Source organism: Etheostoma cragini, chromosome 6, assembly GCF_013103735.1.
Source record: "Etheostoma cragini isolate CJK2018 chromosome 6, CSU_Ecrag_1.0, whole genome shotgun sequence".
Taxonomy (NCBI): domain Eukaryota; kingdom Metazoa; phylum Chordata; class Actinopteri; order Perciformes; family Percidae; genus Etheostoma; species Etheostoma cragini.
Window position 1 is genome coordinate 18,706,846 of NC_048412.1, and position 18,997 is coordinate 18,725,842.

An 18,997-nucleotide genomic window follows, 5' to 3' on the forward strand; every position below is an offset into this window, starting at 1 on the left:
GGGGCTTTTCCACCTCAAAAGAATGGCACGTCTTTCTAGCAGTGTTAGAAAGGCAGCAAGATCAGCATAATAGGGCGGCAGCGTGAGGCCAGTGGGTAGGACACCAAACAGGGCAAGCCATGGTGAGGGGTGAATATTGGCAGACGTGATGGCTGAGAGGGAGTCAAAAACGCCTAACCAAAAAGGAGTAAGGGCGGGGAGAGACCAGAACATGTGGGTTAGATTGGCTGGGCCTTGGTGGCATTTGTTACAGTTGGGATCGATGTCGGGGTAGATACGGGTAAGCTTACTTTTAGACCAGTTAACTCTATGAACCACTTTGCACTGTAACACTCCGTGGCGAGCACAGATGGACGATGAGTGGACTCGACTGAGGGCGTATTCCCAGGCATCAGGACCTATGTCCTCACCAAGCTCTGCAGACCAAATATCACGCAAAGCGAATGTGAAATGTTTTAATGAAATCATTTTATCCACAATACATTTTTATTAATACATTATACTGAGATTAACTTCACAGTTAAGATATTTGCTAATGTTGAGTAATGTTTTTGGACCATTCTCCACTTGGCAAATGTTTAATCAGGTTAACCATTATTATTTCAAAATGGGTTCTTAAACCAAGCATGAAACCTAAAAATCCAAATTTACCTTAAAGAACATTTGCATTTAATATTTTTTGAGACCAAATTTATGAATGGCAGATGTTTCAATTTAAGAATAAAGTATCGATACTTTATTCTTAAATTGAAACATCTGCCATATGGGGCTGAGGTAATTGATGTAATCATGAAATAAGGCAAACTTGTAATGTTGTAGGCAAGTAGATCTAACCTCTGGTATTTAAACAAATATAAAACATGTGTGGTTTTAAATGCTTAGCGTTTAGACTTATCCTGCAGGTGTGAACTTATTTCTATGTTGTCAAATGGCTTAAACGACTTTCATTTATACTGGTTACTCCACTGCCAGAGGAGCGTCCAATCACAGATATCCTCTACCTCTACTAACACATTACATTTTAGTATACATACAGTATGTACATCTGCCCATTGCCCATATGTTTTTGCATTTTCTGCACTCAACCCATTCAGCCTCTTTTTTCTTATGCAAAACTGTTATTCTGAATGTATATAGTTATGTATGCATTTATTGTTCATTTCATATTCAAATTACAGGCAAGTGTAACTTATTGTGTCATTTAACCCTTTTCTGATTCCGATAGACTCCACTGCACTAGAGTGTTTGGGTTTTGCACACGCCGATACAGTAGATGGCGGTATTTGTTATTTAAACTGGATTTGCCATCCGCCAATACACACAAAGAAGAAAGGGATGTAAGAGGCGGGGTTTCGTTGGAGGCAAAAGCCCTGAAAATGACAATCGCTTGCAGTTAAAAGCGAACATCGCAATATAAACTTAAGTCCATTTAAGTGTGAAGGACACAAACACCAAGGAGAGGTAAACACATAAGCACGCCGAAAAACACTAAACGTTGACTTCTTGCAAGCGTAGCTAAAAGCCAGTTAGTTGCTAGCTTTCTCCCTGCAGTAAGAAGCTAGCATTGCTAGTTAGTTAGCTTATCTAGCTTATGTTGAACTAACGCTAAACATTTGATACTAATAAGTGTTTAAACCAAAACTAACAGATTTTTCACTTTCATATAATGTTTCTGAACTCGATCTTCTTTTTCTAGCCACGTTACAAATGTTAATGCATGTTAGTTATGGTATGTCGGACTGTTGTTGAGCAAAGTCTATTGTAGGTAGCCACAGCTGGCTAGCTTCTTTCTCGGTGTTTTGAGCTTTCCTCCATGTTCTTTTTCTCGCATTCATTTATCTTGTTGACAAGTGCTAATGGGAATGCTTCGATGCTCGTACATGCTATTATTGTTAGTGGCATAGTAATAACATATGGCGATCTCATAAGTAGTTAAAAGTACTGTTTGTGCATGGGTGTGTAGCAAGCTGTGATTTATGGGTCCTCTGAAAGAATAAGTAGTTAACGTTACAATCGGACAACTGGAATTGTACATTACAGCAGTGTAACGTTACTCTAGATTAAAATAAGTATCCTTTTCAACGTCCGAAGTATCAGACATTTGAAACATACTGATATATTGTGTAGCCCCAGTTAATAGTGCTAAACTGCATTATTTTTAAAGATTAAATTGCATGTTTAACAAGTCTTCACGCTAAGATATCTACAGTCAGGAAGTTTTGCAATTCATAGAAATATTTATTGTCTGTACAACATAAGTGTTTGGTCACAACTATTTTGATGAGCGGTTTCTGTGTTTTGAGCAGCAAACATGGATGGAGGTGAAGACCAAAACAAAGGCACCACCAATGGAAATCCTCAAACAAGTGGGAACTCTCGTGCACCCCAGATAGCCAACATGTCTCTATATGAAAGACAGGCTGTACAGGTGTGCATAAACAAAAGCCTAGATGTGATGAAAAGGCTAATGATTGGTGTCCTGAATTGTTAATAATATACTGATTAAATATAAAGACTTCTGCATTAGTCTTAAAACAACATGTATCGGTGTTTGTTTGTATGTGTAGGCTCTCCAAGCACTGCAAAGACAGCCAAATGCAGCTCAGTACTTTCAGCAGCTCATGTTGCAGCAGCAGATAAATAGTGCACAACTCCACAACTTGGCTGCTGTGCAACAGGTAACCAAAATTATGACAGGAAAAGCAGTCAGTACAAAAGTATGATAAACAGAAGCATTACACAATATCCTTTTCATTTTCTTTTTAAACCAGGCCACGCTTGCAGCTAGTCGTCAGTCCAATACCCCAAGTAACAGCATGTCCCAGACGACCACCACTGTAAGTTTTGTTGTAAGTTGCTTGAGTTACAAATTACACAGCTATTTTTTTAAAATAGTATGGTAGGTTTGATAAAAAATCTAAAATGTTCTGTTTCTCTCAGGTCAACTTAAGCACCACATCTGCGGGTACAATGACCAATCCCCGTCCTCACGGTCCAGCCACCTCTGCAACATCAACAGCTCTCAACCAATCAGTGTTGCTGGGTGGAAACTCTGCAGGACAGGGACAGATGTATCTAAGGGTGAGTTAAACATTAGCATGCACTGTGTTCATTTTTGAGTAGAAAACATCAATGCGTAGTGTGCATGTCTGTGTCCTCAACTCTTGTGATTTAATAAGTCAACGTTTATTCTGTTAAAGGCTTATTGATTTGGTTCTCTAAACTGGTGAAACTTGGTGCTCTACACTCTTGGGTTGGTATCTCCTGCTACTGATAACTAGAGTCATGCATTCTACTCTACAACTACCCTAAAAGCAGTTGGAAGTAATTGGAAAACAATGGGTAACAAGCGTATCATCAAATTTTGACATTTTTCGATTGATGCAATTGTGTGACCTGGAAGTGATCTCTTCTCGAACCATAGGACCCTATCAGGTATAAATATAAATATGTATTTGATCATGCACTACAAAACTTGCAAGAATTAAATCCCCCTTCCACTCGCCAGCCATGCCAAAACATTTAGGCTATTTATAAACTTCAGAATCCAGTGGAAAATAATCTCAAATTGAAATAGAGCAACTTGGTGTCAACATAAAACACAGCGCTTTAAAGGCGGAGAGCAGAGTTCACTTTGCGGAAAAACAACAACGATAAGAAACGCTCGTTTGTTCCCTCGGGAGTGTTTGAACCACAATCTTTTTCCTAAAACTTAACTGTCATTGCTGAAAGACCCTCACTTTTCTGGCTACTTTTTGAGTAGGGAATACATTTTGTCTCCACTGGGGATAAAAATTATTCAGCAGAGTATATAGACCAGAAAGGGGGAAATTGCATTAAAAGTTTTATTATTTCAATTATACAACAACGGACACCAACAAAATAAAAGTTGTAATCAAACTATATTCATATTGTGGGGCAATTTTTCATATTGGGCCAGGTTATCCGCACACCTGATGTGATCCACATATTTCCAGTGGTGTTGTAACAAAAGGGTTGTTTAACTCAATGACTCACTTTATATAAATATGTTGGAGAGTCTCTGTTTTCCACTGTGTTTACTGATTTTTTATTAGTAAAATGTTACGTCTTTTTGAATAGTTTAATAACAGACCCTCTGTTCCTACGTGTATTGATAGTGTCCTAGTAGAGATCACTTCTGGGTCATGCAATTCGCTTCAGTTGAAAATATAAAAATTGGATGAAAAGCTCTTTATCCGTTTTTTCCACTTTTCATTTGAGCACAAAATTGGAAATTGGAAAAACGAGTTGTTGTGCTTTTTTTCATTTTGGTTTTGGAAACGAGTAGTTAGAAAACAAGTCATTTTTGCTTTTCTTTTTGATGAACGAATGATACACAGATTATTCCATGTAGTTAAGTGATCCATGAGTCCATTCATTTAAATATTTGTAATTTTAAAGTTGACCATCTGTCTTGCTCCTCACATAGGTCAACCGCTCCCTCAGGGCTCCCCTTGCCTCCCAGCTCATCTTCATGCCTGGTGGTACGGCAACAGTTGCCCAGACACAGCCCCAGCAGCAGCAGCAGCAGCAACAGCATGAAGTTGCACCTACGACAGCCCAGTCTGACAATGATCAGGTTTGAGTACAATTACCATTAATGTGAGGTCTGAGCTATTTAAAGTCATACAGTCTTAGATATGTGATAGTGTTCAGAGATGTAATTGTCATAGGAAGACTATTTGACACCACCAAGCACACTCCTGCTTGTTTTTTCAAATGCATTTCACTGCAACCTACTCCTTTCTTCATTTTACAGGTGCAGAATCTGGCCTTACACTGTGCTTCTGCTCCTAGAGCAGTTGCTGTAAAGGCTGAGCTTCCAGAGAGGAAAGATGTTGCTAGATTTCCTCTTGGTCAACAGCAGCAGCAGCAGCAGAGTTTTGCCCAGACAGCTCAGCAGCAGCAAGTGCAACCACAACAGCAGCAACACATGGCCAAAACCAGCTTTACTCAGCAGTCCAACGTCAACACTATGACTCTAAAGAATGTTACTCCGTCTGCTTCTGTAGCTCCTTCCTCCTCTTCCTCTTCAGCGCTCCCTCTTTCCCAACTCCTCCTGTCCTCCTCTGCTGCCCCCATGATCCTGGTCCCCACCTCAAATGTTCCTCCCACCACCCAGGGCTACACTATTGGTCCAGTGACCCCAAAAGCCAACGTTAACACGCAGACTCTGGTGGTGCAGCCCCTCCAACAGGCCAGCACTATTGCAGAAAAAGGACCTGTGCCCATTCAACCCAAGACAGCTCAAGGACAACGCTTACCTGTACAGCTGCCTCCTCGACACCCACCTCCCATTCTCCCAGCTCCACCTAGCAACACCCAGCACAACACTCCCCACATCCCTGTGCAGCTTGTGGGAGCCAGGCAGGGCTTAACAGGAAACGCACAGGCTGTTGCCTTGGCACTGGCCCGAAGCAGCACGGCCCAGGAAAGTAAAGCTGGCGGGAACGTTAACACAGTCTCCAACAACAGCACCATGGTAAGACCAACATTGAAAGGACGTACTTAGCGACACTGACAATTCTTTGCTTTGGTGTTAAGGATAGCTGTCAACGTACAAGGAATTGTAACAGTTTTCCCCCCCACATACCATTAGATAAAGCCTGCCATTGGTTCTCTGAAGAGAAAATCTGACAGTGACGTACCAAATGAGACGGCGACAGAATCTTCAGACTGTACACCCATGAAAGATTCTGCTCCTCCCTTGTCCCCTGCTCCGACAACGGACTCGGGTATGTCAATTTATCCTCTTCAAATCAAGCAAAGATTATTAGGAGCAATACTTTGCCAAAAAAAAGTAACTAAGTCTAAAAATCTGGTTGAAAGCTCATTGTTTTTCCCTGTTTTTTTATCCTTACTAGCTCCCCCCGTAGTTGCTGCCTTCTCATCCCCTCCCACCCTGTCCTTGCCTCTGCCCTTGTCAAGAGTCGGGCATGGGGACAAAGACAGAGCGCCTGTTCCCCAGGCAGTGGTCAAACCTCAAGTCCTCACCCACCTCATAGAAGGCTTTGTCATCCAGGAGGGAGCTGAGCCCTTCCCTGTAAGTGTGCACTGTTGTGATGACATAGATTGCATCGCAATGAATCAAATCTCGGATTTAAAATACACTGGCTATGCACTTTTTTTTTGTAAAAACATTTCTTATTGTATTTTGTGTAAAAGGTTGCTGGACTCCTCAAAGACAGAGATTTTGCCCTGGTTGGCCGCTCTGAAAATGGACCTCAATGTAAGTGGTGAAGCATCTCTCGTTTTACGGATCAAGTATCATACCATGAATCTGTGTGCATAATCAGTGTTTCATAAACGTGTAAAGTAGTAAAGTACTTCCCTTTTCCATTTCAGTGTTAAAGTGTGAGTACTGTGCAAGCCTTGCCCCAGCCAGCCAGTTCAGAGGATCAAAGAGGTTCTGTTCAAATACTTGTGCCAAGAGGTACGATTTTCTTTAGCTTTCCGTTTGGCCGTTGTTTTTATTTTGGTTTGTTGTTTGTGCTATACATTAAGGTTAGGTAACCAAATTTAATAAAGAAACCAGTCAAAGACTATACTAAACAAAAATCTAAGAACAAGTTTCCTGAGTTTTGACTGTGCACCTGGATCCACAGGTATAATGTGAGCTGCAGCCAACACTTCAAGACAAGCAGAGGGAGGAGTGGTGCAGGGCTGGCACCGCCTCCAGCACCCACTGAGAGCACTGCCAGGCGAAGAGGCCCCTCTCGCAGGAGCAGTTCTAATATCAGCTGTAATAACATTTCAAGCAGGCATCTATCTGTTAAGGTAAAATCTTTAGTCACATTCTAGATTTTTCTAATAATGAAAATCAAAACACCCAAATAATTAATTACTGCCAGTGTATCTAAAGCCTGATATGGTTTATTGGACGTCGCATTAAAACCCCATCAATGGGCCACAATGTTCCACTGGATGACATGTTTCCTCAATAGAGTGAACACACGCACTGCAGTTTATTGAGTCCCATACACTCTCCCGCTGCTGTAGTCTCCTAAGTGTATATTATTTTGCAGCTCAAAATAGTCCAACAAATGCACCATTTACACTACCGGTCAAAAGTTTGGGGTCACTTAGAAATTTCCATTGGTCTCCATTATAGACAGAATCCCAGCTGAGATCAGTTGCATTGTTTTTTTTAACCAGGGCAGCAGTTCCCAGATTACATTATGTGCTGACATAATTGCAAATAGGTTTGCCAGTGTTTTTCTACTTAGTTTTTTAGAATGATATCAGATTAGTAAACATAATGTGCCTTTGGATGATTGAATGAATGGTTGATGATAATGGGAAATGTAGATATTGCATTAAAGATCAGCACCCCCACCCAGATCAGCTGGTATTCTGTCTATAATGGAGTGGTATGGAAATTTCTAAGTGACCCCAAACTTTTGACCGGTAGTGTACTTCTGAGTAATATTTGCTCAGAACTACAGTGCCCAGCTGGAGAACATTATTTAACTCTTTCAAAGATGATAAATTGTACGTTATCCACAAATGCAGCTCCTCTCTGAAGTTTGATCATTGGCTCTTGTTTCTCCACTTGTGTGGGCGTAGTGTCACTCCGAGTCCAGTCGCTCGGAGGACGTATCCAGCGACGGGGAAGAAGAGGAGGACGATTCTCCTTCACTGTCCCCAAGCTCTTCACACTCCTGCTCTAGAGCTGAGCGTAGCGCTCCTCCGTCTGACAGCTCAGCTCCTGGTAGCCTCCCACTAGATGGGGCTAACTTTCTCTCAGCAACTCCTGCTCAGTGGAGTGTGGAAGAAGTCTGCAGATTTATCTCTTCACTTCAAGGTTGGTGTTCAGTGAGATAACAGTTTTGTAAGCCGCAGCCTGTCGCCTGTTCTTTTTGTCTAACTCTATCTTCCTATCTTTCTGACGGCTTGTGTCCAGGCTGTGAAGAGTTGGCTGCACAGTTTCTGTCACAGGAAATAGACGGGCAGGCTCTGCTGCTCCTGCGAGAGGACCATCTCATCTCCACCATGAATATCAAGCTGGGTCCTGCTCTCAAGATCTGTGCCTCCATCAACATCCTGCGTGAGTGATGCAGTGTTTACTTCACAGGGACACCAGGATTGTTGTCTCATTGACTTCTCACTGAAATCAATACCTGGACCTCTTTTAGTAAGAAATAAAAAGACTATGAGGAAAGTGAGGATGTTTCTAACAAAACAATGGTGCACTATCAGTCATGTGAAGACGTGGGGATGGACAGTTTACTTTCTGGACATTGAATGTGCAAAAACATGTTGGATGTGTACTGCCATGTGTGAGGGGTGAGCATGGACAGTCTAGAGTATCCATGTCAGTAGTGTTTGTCAGTTGTTGTTTTTCCGTTGCTGTGAGTAGAAGACCTTTTGTATGTATTCTCTAATGAAACTGTGCAAATGTGCCCTGCCTGCAGTAATTGGTGCTAGGTCTTCTTACTAGGACAGTTTACCTGTTGGGTAAAAAAAAGAAAAGGAACGTTGCCTTCTTGATGTATTTCAAACGGTGCTTTAACTTTAGTGATATGATTTGTCCACTTCATTTATAGATATTTCAGTCTTATTAGTAGTTATTAGTTTATTTACCATATGTTTAATCCAGGCTCCAATCACATCGAGCAAAGGACACTCAAAAAGCCTGGTATTTTAAGTAGTTAATTTTACCAGTTATTGAAAGTTTTAGTTTTTTTTTTTTAATCTTTTCCTCTTTTTACTACAATCCAAATTATTTTTTTCATGAATGATAGTTTTAGTAGCTTTAATCAACCTAACTACCTGAAAATAGGTATTCCTCATGGTTTGCTCTCTTAAGGGCTAAGTGGAAGTACTCTGTGTACATGTATGCAGTACTACCAATAAACAATACCTGTTACTGGACCTCTTTGCGTGCGTGCGTTTGCTTTTATTACCCCATGAAACTGAAAAGATCATTGTAGGTCTTTTGTCATTTATTTTGTGTAAACCATTTGAGCTCATTTCACATAAACTGAATAGTATTAGAATAGCATGAATACATTTGTATCCTTTTTTTCCATCTGCCAACGAATCACACAAAAATGTGGTAAAAACATATATTATATCTGTTAATATACATTTGTATTATGTTATAAACAAGATCTGTAAAGCCGTCATAAATTAACAGTATCAACTACAAGTTTAGGATGCAGTGGTTGTACGTTGGTCAAGTTTACCTATCATAATGTGTACTACAACAAAATTACAGGTTGCATTTTCCCAACAACAATGCTTAACTCCCAAAGAGTTAGCCATCAGACAAAGAAGAATCAGAAGAAAATGAAGGGTTCCCATAATCAGAAAACTTACTTAGCATACAGTTTTTCTCATTTATGCTGCGTGATCCTGAAGTAGGAGACTACTTAAAATAAAAGTACAATTTCAGTGCCCAAAACCAAAAGTAAGCTAAAGTTTGGAACACTTTTATTTTACCTGAAAGATATTGTTTTGTAGAAGTGCAAAATTGCGGAGAGAAGTGCAATTTATTTTGCTGGCACAGGCAGTGATCAGAAAACAGTGTAACTGTTCTTTTCCCCGTATCCTGCTTCCTTCAGGTACTGCTCGATGTTAACTGTCCCAGACACCTTGAGGACTTTGTCAGAGGAACTTTTCTCTCCTGAGTGGAGCTTGTGGCTCACTTCAGCCAGAGTGGGTCGATCTTGATCCTTCCACTGGCAACAACCCTTAATTATGGAGTACCTGACAGAGAGATTTACAGCACATTTGTTTGAGAGGGGAAATGGTACTCTGCTTCAAGTGTGCTTGTGTGTTTTCTGGAGCATTCGGTGGAACTTACAGCGTGTTGGAACAGTTGGAAGGTTTTTTTAGATTTTTCCCTCGTTGATGGAACTGCAGAAGCTCATTTACTGAGATGTCTGCATATGGAGCTTCTCCTGGAGAGAAAAGAGTTAATGTTGCAGGTATTAGTGGGCGATATGGTGACAAGGTACATGTACGTTTACATTGCAATTAATATATATTGTGTTAGTAACTTTGTTTGCTGTTTATGGATAAAATAGCCAGATACGTTAGCCCTTTTTTGGCTAATCCAACAAATGGAATACCTTAATATGACTTTATTACACTGATGAAAAAATATATTAAAATCCAGTATTGGTATGAGTCTTGTTGATGGGTATGCATTAGTTACAACTGCCAAACATAACTTGAGATACTGTATTAAAGTGATAGATGAGATAACTCAGTTTAAATGGGTAAAAAGTTCAAATTCAACCTACCCAATGTTGCCATTTCATACAATAAGATGCCAATTGACCAGCTAGAGAGGAACACACAAAGGCAAATAATGGTCATGTAGTCTTTCATTCAGTAAATGCTTTTCATAAAATACTCACAGAACAGCATTTAATAAATAACAGCAGCAGCATCTGTATGGAAGGATGTAAACAACAGAAAATACCAGAGATAACAGATGAAAATAGGTAAAACTCACATGTCGCTGCTCTGACTGGCAGGTCTCTTGGCTAACAGCTCTGGTGCCTGCCATTTCTTCATGCTGGGATCATCTCTCTGAGTGGCTCCCTGGTTCTTCCTTGTGTGGACCCCATGCAGGCCCCAAAGCTTGGCAGTGAAGTCCTTGGTGACCAGTACGCTCCGAGCACGAATGCTTCCGTGGAGAAGATCTTTGCTGTGAAGGAACTCCTGATTGGGCAACAAGACAAGTGGCATCTCAGGTTTAAACACACACACACACACCTATGCAGGTGATTTCAGTTTAATCATCACTGCCGACATAAAATAGATATATGAAACTGGACTCATCAAGAACTTTGGTAGAGGGGCTTGCATGGAACAAACTGTACGACATAATGGGTAATGACTGGCCCGTAAGAGGAGCAGTTACAGTGAACTGCTCTCACTGCCCTCTAGGACAGATAGGTTCAGAAGATCCTTTTTCCCCACAGCCAACAGGCTTTTAACGCCACCTAAGCCCCTCTGTGTTGTTTATGGGAATGTGTGTTTATGTGTAAGCTGCTGGACACTTGAATTTACCCGCGAGGATAAATAAAGTATCTATCTATCTATCTATCCATCAATCTATTTATCTTAAAACCTCACAGAAACTGCATGTTTAGAGCATCTGTTTAGGTGTTTTTGGGACAGATCAAGTGCTTTAAAGAGATTTATCAGTTTAATTTGGGGTAGTCAAAAGTGTTAAACCGATTAGTCTTTTTTTTTGCCATGCTAGCAGCTCAATAGCCGCACAACTATTGGGTGGTTTGCCATGAATCACAATGACTTTGGTGATCCCCTGAATTTTCACATTGTGGGATTTCAACACCTTGCCAGGAAAGTAGCTTTAGACATTCATGTTCCCCTCAGGATGAATTGACATAACTTTGATAAATTGTTTTGATGGAAAATAAATCCTCTAACCTTTTTCTAAATAATTTCATATGACATGTTGATGTTAATATTAAGCCTATGCAAAGCCTCGAGGGCTTTTAGCTACATACCTTTCTCCATTTAAAGTAATGAGATAAGTGTACAAAATGTTGCCTTTTGGGATTATTGGGTAGCGAGGGAAACCCTGCCACAAGTCAATGCTAAGATGGGGTCATGAAAGGTTAAAAGTATGTCATTGATTTGAAAGTCAAATATTTGGACATGTGCAGTGTATAGGGAGGTGAGGACATGTATGTAAGCATACTGACCAGAGCTGAGACCACCTGTTTGGCCATGGTAAATATTCGTCTCTCAGTCATCTCACAAGGAGGATTCACATTCTCCTGAAGAAAAACACAAAGAGAAATTACATTAACATTTTAAAGTTGACATGTGAATGTTTTGATTAGCTTTAAATATATGGTTTGATGCTTAAAATGAGTTATCACAGAACAGCAGCAGTATACCCTCTGTAATAAAAATATATACCTGTCTGCATCGCCACAGGAAGCTGAGCAGGTCTCTGTTCTCCAGCTCTTCCACAACTGTAATCAGAGGAGCTCGAAGTGACACCACACCAAGAAGCTCTGGCAGGAAGGGATGTGGTCCCAGCTGGGACAGGAAGGACGCAAAGCCCAAGAAGTTGTGTCTTTCTGTGGCATCAGCAGAGTCTGTATAGGGCAAGGATGATAGGGAAATGAGAGTGAAACAGTAACACTGCAGTTACTGAAAATATGTCCTCCAAATCAAATGAGACAATTAAGAGCTTCCATTAAATTTAAGTTTAACCATCTCACCCTTTAGGACTCGCAATACAACGTTCCTGTTTTCCATTCGGGCCCTGTAGAGGGACACAGAGGAGTCGGTTTGCAGGGAGAAGGCAACAGGCAGAGGGGTGACCAGGTTGAAAGACTCGGGCAGCCTCTGACGGGGCAACTCTCTCGGCTGGACGATGGGAGTGAAACTGGGCTTAACGGGCTGTGGGAGTGGGCTGGGCAGGAGAGAGGGTGTTTCCATAGACACGGAGGGGTTTTTGGAGTTGTGACTGTTTGGGGGGTGGAAGGTGGAGTAGGAATTGGGCATGTCCAGTGCAATGCTTTCATGCTCCAGGACATTGATACCGGGTGGAGCTGAGGAAAGAAAGCCAAGGAGGGATAGAGAGATGGGAGATGATAGGGAGGCAGAGAATATTTTTCATTGGAGGTAAATGCAAGGATTTACTTGTGAGCAGATAAACAGGACTATTTATCTTTGTGTAGTGCTGGAAAATATGTCTAACTGAAACTGAGATAGTACGTAGGAGTGCTTATGGACCCCACGGGGTAAATTATATTAGACAGTGGATGCTAAAACTAAACGTAATCTGTCATTTCCTTGCTTAATGAAAAGAAACAAGAATGCTGCTGGTTCTACTGTCACCTGTAAAGTATATTACACCGTGAATACACTGAGCATGTTTTATTTATAGTAAACTAACTGAAAACCAGTTGAAAGTGCTGATGTGGGCTTTCCTGACCATAAACATTTAAAAAATAAAAACAATCATTTACAGACATACACAGACTTTAAATGAGAAAAACACAAAAGTTGGGATTAAATAATTTCACATGTAAATAGCATATATTGCATTTTTCTTTAAATATTTAGTAGTTTAAAGATATTGTTCTGTAATACAATTTGCAGTGATTATAACTACAGATTTAATATTCTTATAGGTGCCTGTCATTTTATCTTGTATTTTGGGTTCCTGGCAGCTTAAACTGTGTTTAATTGATAAAATGCTAAATCAGACTGATAGCTGAGTTTGTGCTGAAGAAAAAGATGCTATGCACATGCGGTAAGGACAGTTTAAAATAGTGCTAAACAATGAATGCTTAGAAAGTTGAACCTGAACTACACCTCCTGAAAAAAGCAAAACACACACATGGAATCAGCTTGCTGACTGTTTGCTGACAGTGTAGATCAAAAATAATTCCTACAGTATGATGTCATTTAATTTATTTAAATCATAAACTAAATCAAACACTAACAACTGTGTCTATTTTAGTGTCTTACCATCAATGCCATGCAGCGCTCTCCTGGAGGCCTGTGGACGGATGCGATCGACTTTCTCTGGACAATAGCGCAGCAGGAGAATGAAGACCAGAGTGACCAGGAAGCTGGCCAGCAGCAAGATGGGCACAATGATCACCTCCTGCTCATACACACGGATCGCTGCAAACAGGAGCAGACACAAGCAAACATTGATAAACACTCAGCAAGTCAGATACACTAATGTCAGTGGCAAATATGTTTGTCTGTACAACCTGGGCTGGTATGTCATGTCATCTGGTTGTCTGTCAACTTAACACTAGACGAGGCCTCTAATGGCCAGACCAGTTAGTGGCCAAATTCCCCAAATTGTGTCTGCTGTTAAAAACCTACCACAGAGAGGATCTTTTTGCTTGCATTGGAAGTCTGCATCTGCTAATGAAGACATCCTGTCAAATGTAAAAAGAGATGTGATAAAAGACCTTTTTTTTTATATATTTCTAATACAACATTCACAGTCAAACTTCATATTCAGTAGGTTTCTAGTACTTCCATGTGCTTACATTTAAGGACATTTCCTTTTTTACACTCCAGTTCTGAAGTCTTTACGTTGGTTTCCTGTGCCTCAAAGAATAGATTTCAAAAAACTTCTGCTAGTTTATAAAAAACTAATAATTAATTAATTCTACTGCAACTCTTGCCAGGCATCCAGCGTGAGAAGGGGTTTGAGTGAACGTGTAACCGAGACCAGGAACTTCAGAAGTTGTATCACAGTCTCTGACGTATGTATGCCAAATGTTTTTTTTCCCTTGCCAAAGACGACTGTCAATCAGATTAAAGATTCGGACGCCTCACCGTATCGATCTTTTTTGTAAAACAAAACAGCACAGACCTCAATCATTGGTCAATCTTAAGATAAGGTAATACAATGTGAGCGTCACCAAAGCTGTGTACAGATATAAAATGTTAGCATCTCTAATTGAGGAATCGTTATGCTGTATATCTGAATTCAGAACTGCTTTAAATGCAGTGTATGGGAACAGAAATGCAGAGGCACAGGGAAAATCTTCAACCACATGATCATTCTCTTGGGTCAGATCCAAGATATCTAAACCTGTTCGTCTGCATTTTATTACCCATAAATGCTTATACACTCAAAGGGAAAACATAAAGGGCAAACAAAGAACTTGCACACACACTCAAAACTAATAGAATATGTCACAATGGTCAGAATAAGACAGTAGATGAACATTTAGAGCTTTTATTTCATTAACAGTGTGCCTAAACATGAGCTCACTCCACCTAAGAGCAACCTTAGCAAAATATTACATGAATTAAAAAACTGTGTAATGAAAAAAAGGCATGGAGTGTAAAACATTCTCACCTCAGCTCCTTCAGTTGTGTCTTATTTCCCAAAAGAAAAATTTCAATCCTGTTCTTCCAGGCTCATGTTTTTCTCCTTCACACAGTCAGACACGTTTCATACATCCTCCCAGCTGAGTGTGTTGTCCGGGTTCAGCCGTGCTGCTCAGATCTGTGTTGAATTGCTTTTCTCGGGTGATTTGTCCGGCTCTGGGGATCAGTGAGCTGCTCTCTGTTTGTTTGTTTTCCACCTTGTGTGTTTTCCTAACCCCACCCCTCATCAACTATACCCCATCCCTCTTCTCCTGTATTTAGCAGTTTCTTCTTCCTCCTTTCTGTCACACTCCTCAGTTTTTAGAAGTGATGCATCATGTTGACATCAGGTTGGTGGAGATCCTCACTCTTGCCCTGCCTTTGTTTGCTCGACCACATTCTGTGACTAGTTTTTTTCTCTGAAGTTGACATGTGTTGGCTACTCCGCTTTGTTCAGGGAAACTGGTTCTTTTGTTAAGCATGTTTGGCCTACATTGTACTGGAACTGGTATGACAAGCTTTGCCCGCTCTGGAGTATTTAGTCAACACTAATAAACTATATTTATTTCTGGTTACAAGCATGCAATGTAGATAAATATATTAAAAGTGTACTGTCAATTAAGAGAATGCAATATTGCAGTGGTTTTAGAAGCAAAAGTATCTGTACAACAATGTGACATCAATTACAAGAAAAGATTTCAATTGTAAAATGGAATTGTTGTAGCTGGTTGAGGTGCAGCTAGTTTTAACTACTTCATATACGACTGGGTAGCGTAGTCCAGTGGTTCCCAACTCGTTAAGCCTCCAACACTTATTTAAATGATTTAAATTAAAAACCATATGAGCAATTTTAATTTTAAGATAGGACAAACATGTAATAAGGGGGCCCGAACTAGACATTGATTTTAAGGGGTCATAAGCAAAGATTTTGAAACAGGTTGAATGTACAACAATGCATTGTGTTTTATAATCTTGTGTTTTATGCAAAATCTGTGTCTGAAAATAAACTAAGTTACTAAGTGCAGTTAATTACTTTCCAATACAGCAATATGAAATAACACTGTTTTTGGAACTAAATTAACAACATTAACGTATGAAGTAACTTTTCTACTAAAAATATTTGCACTTAAAATGGAGATCTCTTAGTTTAGCATGTTAGCATTTGTTAAGTAGCCCTTAAAGTACAGCTGAAGATGATAGGGATGAATATTTTTTTTTACCTGATTATGGTGCTAGATGAAAGATTAAAATTTCACCAGTTATTACAGTTCACCCTGATGGGTACATGAATGCTTTTCCAATGCCTTGAATATCCATCCAGTAGTTTTGAGGACATTTTACTACAACTACAAATGTCCCCATGGTGGTACTAGAGGAACAGCCAGGGGATCGCCAGCCAATAGGATTCATCCTGTTGGGACATGGATGTTGTTGACTGGCCAAGGTTCTGAGATATTTCATTCTGTACCAAAGTGGTTGACCAACTGTCCCACCTCCCATAGAGCCACGCCACTAGCATGGCTAAAAATATTAAATTCAAGTTACACAATGCAACAAATTTACAACTGCAACATTTTTGTACTTTTGAATTTCAATAGAAAAATAACCAGCTTTATCATCTGGAAGTTGACAATGTTTCTTTTAATAATAGGCACATAATTACAGGTAACAGTGAAATGGTATGTTACATTATTGACACTACTATTTGTTATTAAAAGACATATTGCAAATATAATGCTTGGTTTCAGAAGGCACAGAAAATATGATAAGTGAAAGAATTACTGAAATGAGAATCTATGAGCACACCAGAGTTTGAAGGCATATTTATACATTATTTCACAGCTTGGCAGTTGATTGGTCAGGCTGAGGTCCCAGCCACTTCTCCCCTGAAACAGAGAACTAAATTAGATTGGGCATGAATCTCAGACACTATTTCTATATCAAAACATGTATATTATTAAGGGTGACTTACAGCAAGTGCAACATTAGATTAAGGCTATGTCAAGTGTTACTTCAATTTTTCTACTGTCACTTGACACATGATGTGTGTTTGTGAATGATGTACAGTACAACACTTTTCTCACCAATGCAGTGGGCCATGAGCTCAAATCTGTCAGATCCAAAAAACACCTCTGGCTTTCCATTTACGTGACACACCAAAAAGGGGAAGCCAAATGCCTGGGAAGATGCAATAAAAGAGAATTTGGTCATTAGTAATGTAGTGATCTCTTGTCTGAATCTAAAAAAAAGGAGACCTGAAGGAAAACTGACCCCGTGATCGAGTGCACACTGTGTTGTGCTTTTCAGCTTGTCTTTGATCTCCTTTGAGTTGGACAGCTTCAGCACTTCTTCAATCTCGCTGTCAGACAGTCCAGCTTTCATCGCTGCCTGCACAAACAATGTGACAAGCGCAACAATGAACAGTACTACTTCATCTTCTCAACAACGCCAAGCGGGATAAGTTGGTACCTCAGAAAGCGATGCAGGTTCAGTGATGTCTTTGTCCTCACTCCAGATCCTTCTCCACAACTCCCGGGACACCCGCTCCACCTGCTCGTCTCCACCCTTCTCCCTCTCTTGCACTGCTGCCACAAATCTCATTGCAGACAAGGAGCCTTTGGGAAGAAGACAGAAGACTTGAAAACCGCTGCATTATTAGCTTTTGCTCAATAAAGAAATGGTACCATCACTGTTCTGGTGAAAAGCTGAAATACCAACTTAAGCCAGCCTTGGTTAAATTAATACACATCACAGCACTGATCCCATCAAATGCTGCTAACCTTTTTTGAACATGGCCTCAAAGGGGTCAGATGGCTCTTGCAAGGGAACACCAAAATACTCTGACAAGCGGTTCAGATCTTTGGTCATGTACAGGTATTTGTTTGGAACCATACCAGGGGGCTTGTTTCCTGTCATGAAAGATAAATGCATAAATGTAAAAAGTACTATTGTCCACATGAATATTCTTTCAGTGTTACCTAAGTATTTGCATCAAAATGTACTGTACTTACAGCCGGGGTCTTCCATGTTTTAGGGCTACCACAGTGGCTACCTTACCCATAATAAGCTTATATTCAATGTGTACATTTTATGTTTTATTTCACAAATAGGCCAATTTATCTTTGCTATTAAAATGTTTTCAGACATAATTGTTGAAGAAATAAACTATTTTTGTAAACACATTTGTTGATATTTTGCATTTTTAATCTGACAGTACCTAACGTTAAAATGTATGAGTAATAAGTACAAGCACCTTAAAATAAAACTACAGTTTTATTTTACAGTACTTAAGTAAATGTACTTAGTTACTGTCCACCAATGTTTGTATACCTGCTCCTTGCATGACGCCACCCAGAAAAGCAGGACGCAGTTTGAGATCTATATTCCACACGTGTCTGTAGCGGCACATTACCTGTAAACACACACGTCCGTGTAAAAAGATTTTTGTTTTATTTATTTTTTAAGTCTGTGTCTATGAAGCTGACATAAAAGGAGAAACAAACCTCAAAACCAAGCCAAGAGTACGGAGAAACCACGTCGTAGAACAACTCGATCACTTTCTTAGAGGTCATCTTCGGTCTGCAGAGGTCAGTGACTCTAATTCACTTTCGTTGACAGAAAGACTAATTTAACACCAATGTATTCAATGTATGCGTTATGGAAAGCGTCTCTCACTTGTAGTCAGTGCAGTGTGCAGTGTGTCAAGGTTCAACTAACTAACCCGACGCTAGGCTGCTCGGTGTAACGTTAAAGTCGAATCCTTATGACGAGTTTATCTCATCAACATGCATCACCTTTGTTGCCTTTCCCACCGCAGGATTAGCTGGGATCGTTACCATTTTAGACGTAGCTTTTTAAGTTAGCTACAGTTGAGCTGCAACAACATGAAGAGGCTCAGTGGTCTTTACTGCCCCCCTCTGGAGAAAATGCAACTCATGCGGAAGTCGATGACGTTCTACTCCGTCTTCTTCTTTGAATTTATTAGCGGTTGGCAAGACAACATGTTGGCGCAATACCGCCACCTACTAGACTGTAGAGCATGACAGTGCAGGAGTAGTTAAAAAAAAAACTACATTTTCTTTAGATATCTAGAAAATGGAAACAAAAGAAATGTTTTCAGCAGAGGTCAAAA

The 18,997-nt window shown here is 40.1% G+C and overlaps 3 protein-coding genes across 9 annotated transcripts; 1 reads left to right on the forward strand and 2 right to left on the reverse strand.

The window, feature by feature from the left end:
• The first annotated feature begins 1,298 nt into the window (after positions 1 to 1,298).
• On the forward strand, positions 1,299 to 8,895 carry phc1 (polyhomeotic homolog 1). Of its 3 annotated transcripts, none has more exons than XM_034874151.1 (14): positions 1,299 to 1,461; positions 2,307 to 2,428; positions 2,568 to 2,678; positions 2,772 to 2,849; positions 2,941 to 3,081; positions 4,451 to 4,600; positions 4,781 to 5,503; positions 5,621 to 5,756; positions 5,886 to 6,064; positions 6,187 to 6,250; positions 6,367 to 6,454; positions 6,627 to 6,798; positions 7,588 to 7,825; positions 7,925 to 8,895. In XM_034874151.1, exons 2-14 carry the CDS (start codon positions 2,312 to 2,314, stop codon positions 8,074 to 8,076), a joined length of 2,349 nt encoding a protein of 782 aa, XP_034730042.1. In that variant the 5' UTR covers positions 1,299 to 1,461; positions 2,307 to 2,311; the 3' UTR covers positions 8,077 to 8,895. The 3 variants fall into 3 exon arrangements, with proteins under 3 accessions (XP_034730042.1, XP_034730044.1, XP_034730043.1); XM_034874153.1 differs by having other exon boundaries at positions 4,451 to 4,559; positions 4,884 to 5,503; XM_034874152.1 differs by having other exon boundaries at positions 2,772 to 2,837.
• A 137-nt stretch (positions 8,896 to 9,032) lies between these two features.
• On the reverse strand, positions 9,033 to 15,444 carry styk1b (serine/threonine/tyrosine kinase 1b). The gene is made up of 10 exons (XM_034874256.1): positions 14,855 to 15,444; positions 13,864 to 13,919; positions 13,495 to 13,653; positions 12,237 to 12,569; positions 11,929 to 12,110; positions 11,709 to 11,783; positions 10,487 to 10,695; positions 10,272 to 10,312; positions 9,830 to 9,926; positions 9,033 to 9,732 (listed from the first exon to the last, which is right to left on the reverse strand). The coding sequence occupies exons 2-10, from the start codon at positions 13,916 to 13,918 to the stop codon at positions 9,540 to 9,542; spliced, it is 1,344 nt and encodes a 447-aa protein (XP_034730147.1). The 5' UTR covers position 13,919; positions 14,855 to 15,444; the 3' UTR covers positions 9,033 to 9,539.
• A 1,041-nt stretch (positions 15,445 to 16,485) lies between these two features.
• On the reverse strand, positions 16,486 to 18,765 carry LOC117946288 (glutathione S-transferase kappa 1-like). 5 transcript variants are annotated; one of them, XM_034874343.1, is made up of 8 exons: positions 18,626 to 18,765; positions 18,369 to 18,470; positions 18,196 to 18,277; positions 17,646 to 17,774; positions 17,335 to 17,480; positions 17,137 to 17,253; positions 16,950 to 17,043; positions 16,486 to 16,751 (listed from the first exon to the last, which is right to left on the reverse strand). In XM_034874343.1, exons 2-8 carry the CDS (start codon positions 18,435 to 18,437, stop codon positions 16,702 to 16,704), a joined length of 687 nt encoding a protein of 228 aa, XP_034730234.1. In that variant the 5' UTR covers positions 18,438 to 18,470; positions 18,626 to 18,765; the 3' UTR covers positions 16,486 to 16,701. The 5 variants fall into 5 exon arrangements, with proteins under 5 accessions (XP_034730234.1, XP_034730232.1, XP_034730235.1 ...); XM_034874341.1 differs by having other exon boundaries at positions 18,587 to 18,765; XM_034874344.1 differs by having other exon boundaries at positions 18,369 to 18,444; positions 18,541 to 18,759.
• Positions 18,766 to 18,997: the final 232 nt, after the last annotated feature.

Bases quoted from the DNA above. Each gene is read 5' to 3' on its own strand.
- phc1 (XM_034874151.1), top strand. From the start codon at position 2,312: ATGGATGGAGGTGAAGACCAAAACAAAGGCACCACCAATGGAAATCCT. The intron at 2,850-2,940 runs GTAAGTTGCTTG...TGTTTCTCTCAG, and splicing joins CCACCACTGTAAGTTTTGTT to GTCAACTTAAGCACCACATC. The intron at 3,082-4,450 runs GTGAGTTAAACA...CTCCTCACATAG, and splicing joins AGGGACAGATGTATCTAAGG to GTCAACCGCTCCCTCAGGGC.
- styk1b (XM_034874256.1), bottom strand. From the start codon at position 13,918: ATGTCTTCATTAGCAGATGCAGACTTCCAATGCAAGCAAAAAGATCCT. The intron at 11,784-11,928 runs GTATATATTTTT...GTTTTTCTTCAG, and splicing joins TCCTGTGGCGATGCAGACAG to GAGAATGTGAATCCTCCTTG. The intron at 10,696-11,708 runs GTCAGTATGCTT...TTGCCCAATCAG, and splicing joins AACAGGTGGTCTCAGCTCTG to GAGTTCCTTCACAGCAAAGA.
- LOC117946288 (XM_034874343.1), bottom strand. From the start codon at position 18,437: ATGACCTCTAAGAAAGTGATCGAGTTGTTCTACGACGTGGTTTCTCCG. The intron at 17,775-18,195 runs GTATACAAACAT...CTTTCATGACAG, and splicing joins TGGCGTCATGCAAGGAGCAG to GAAACAAGCCCCCTGGTATG. The intron at 17,254-17,334 runs GTACCAACTTAT...TTGTTTGTGCAG, and splicing joins AACCTGCATCGCTTTCTGAG to GCAGCGATGAAAGCTGGACT.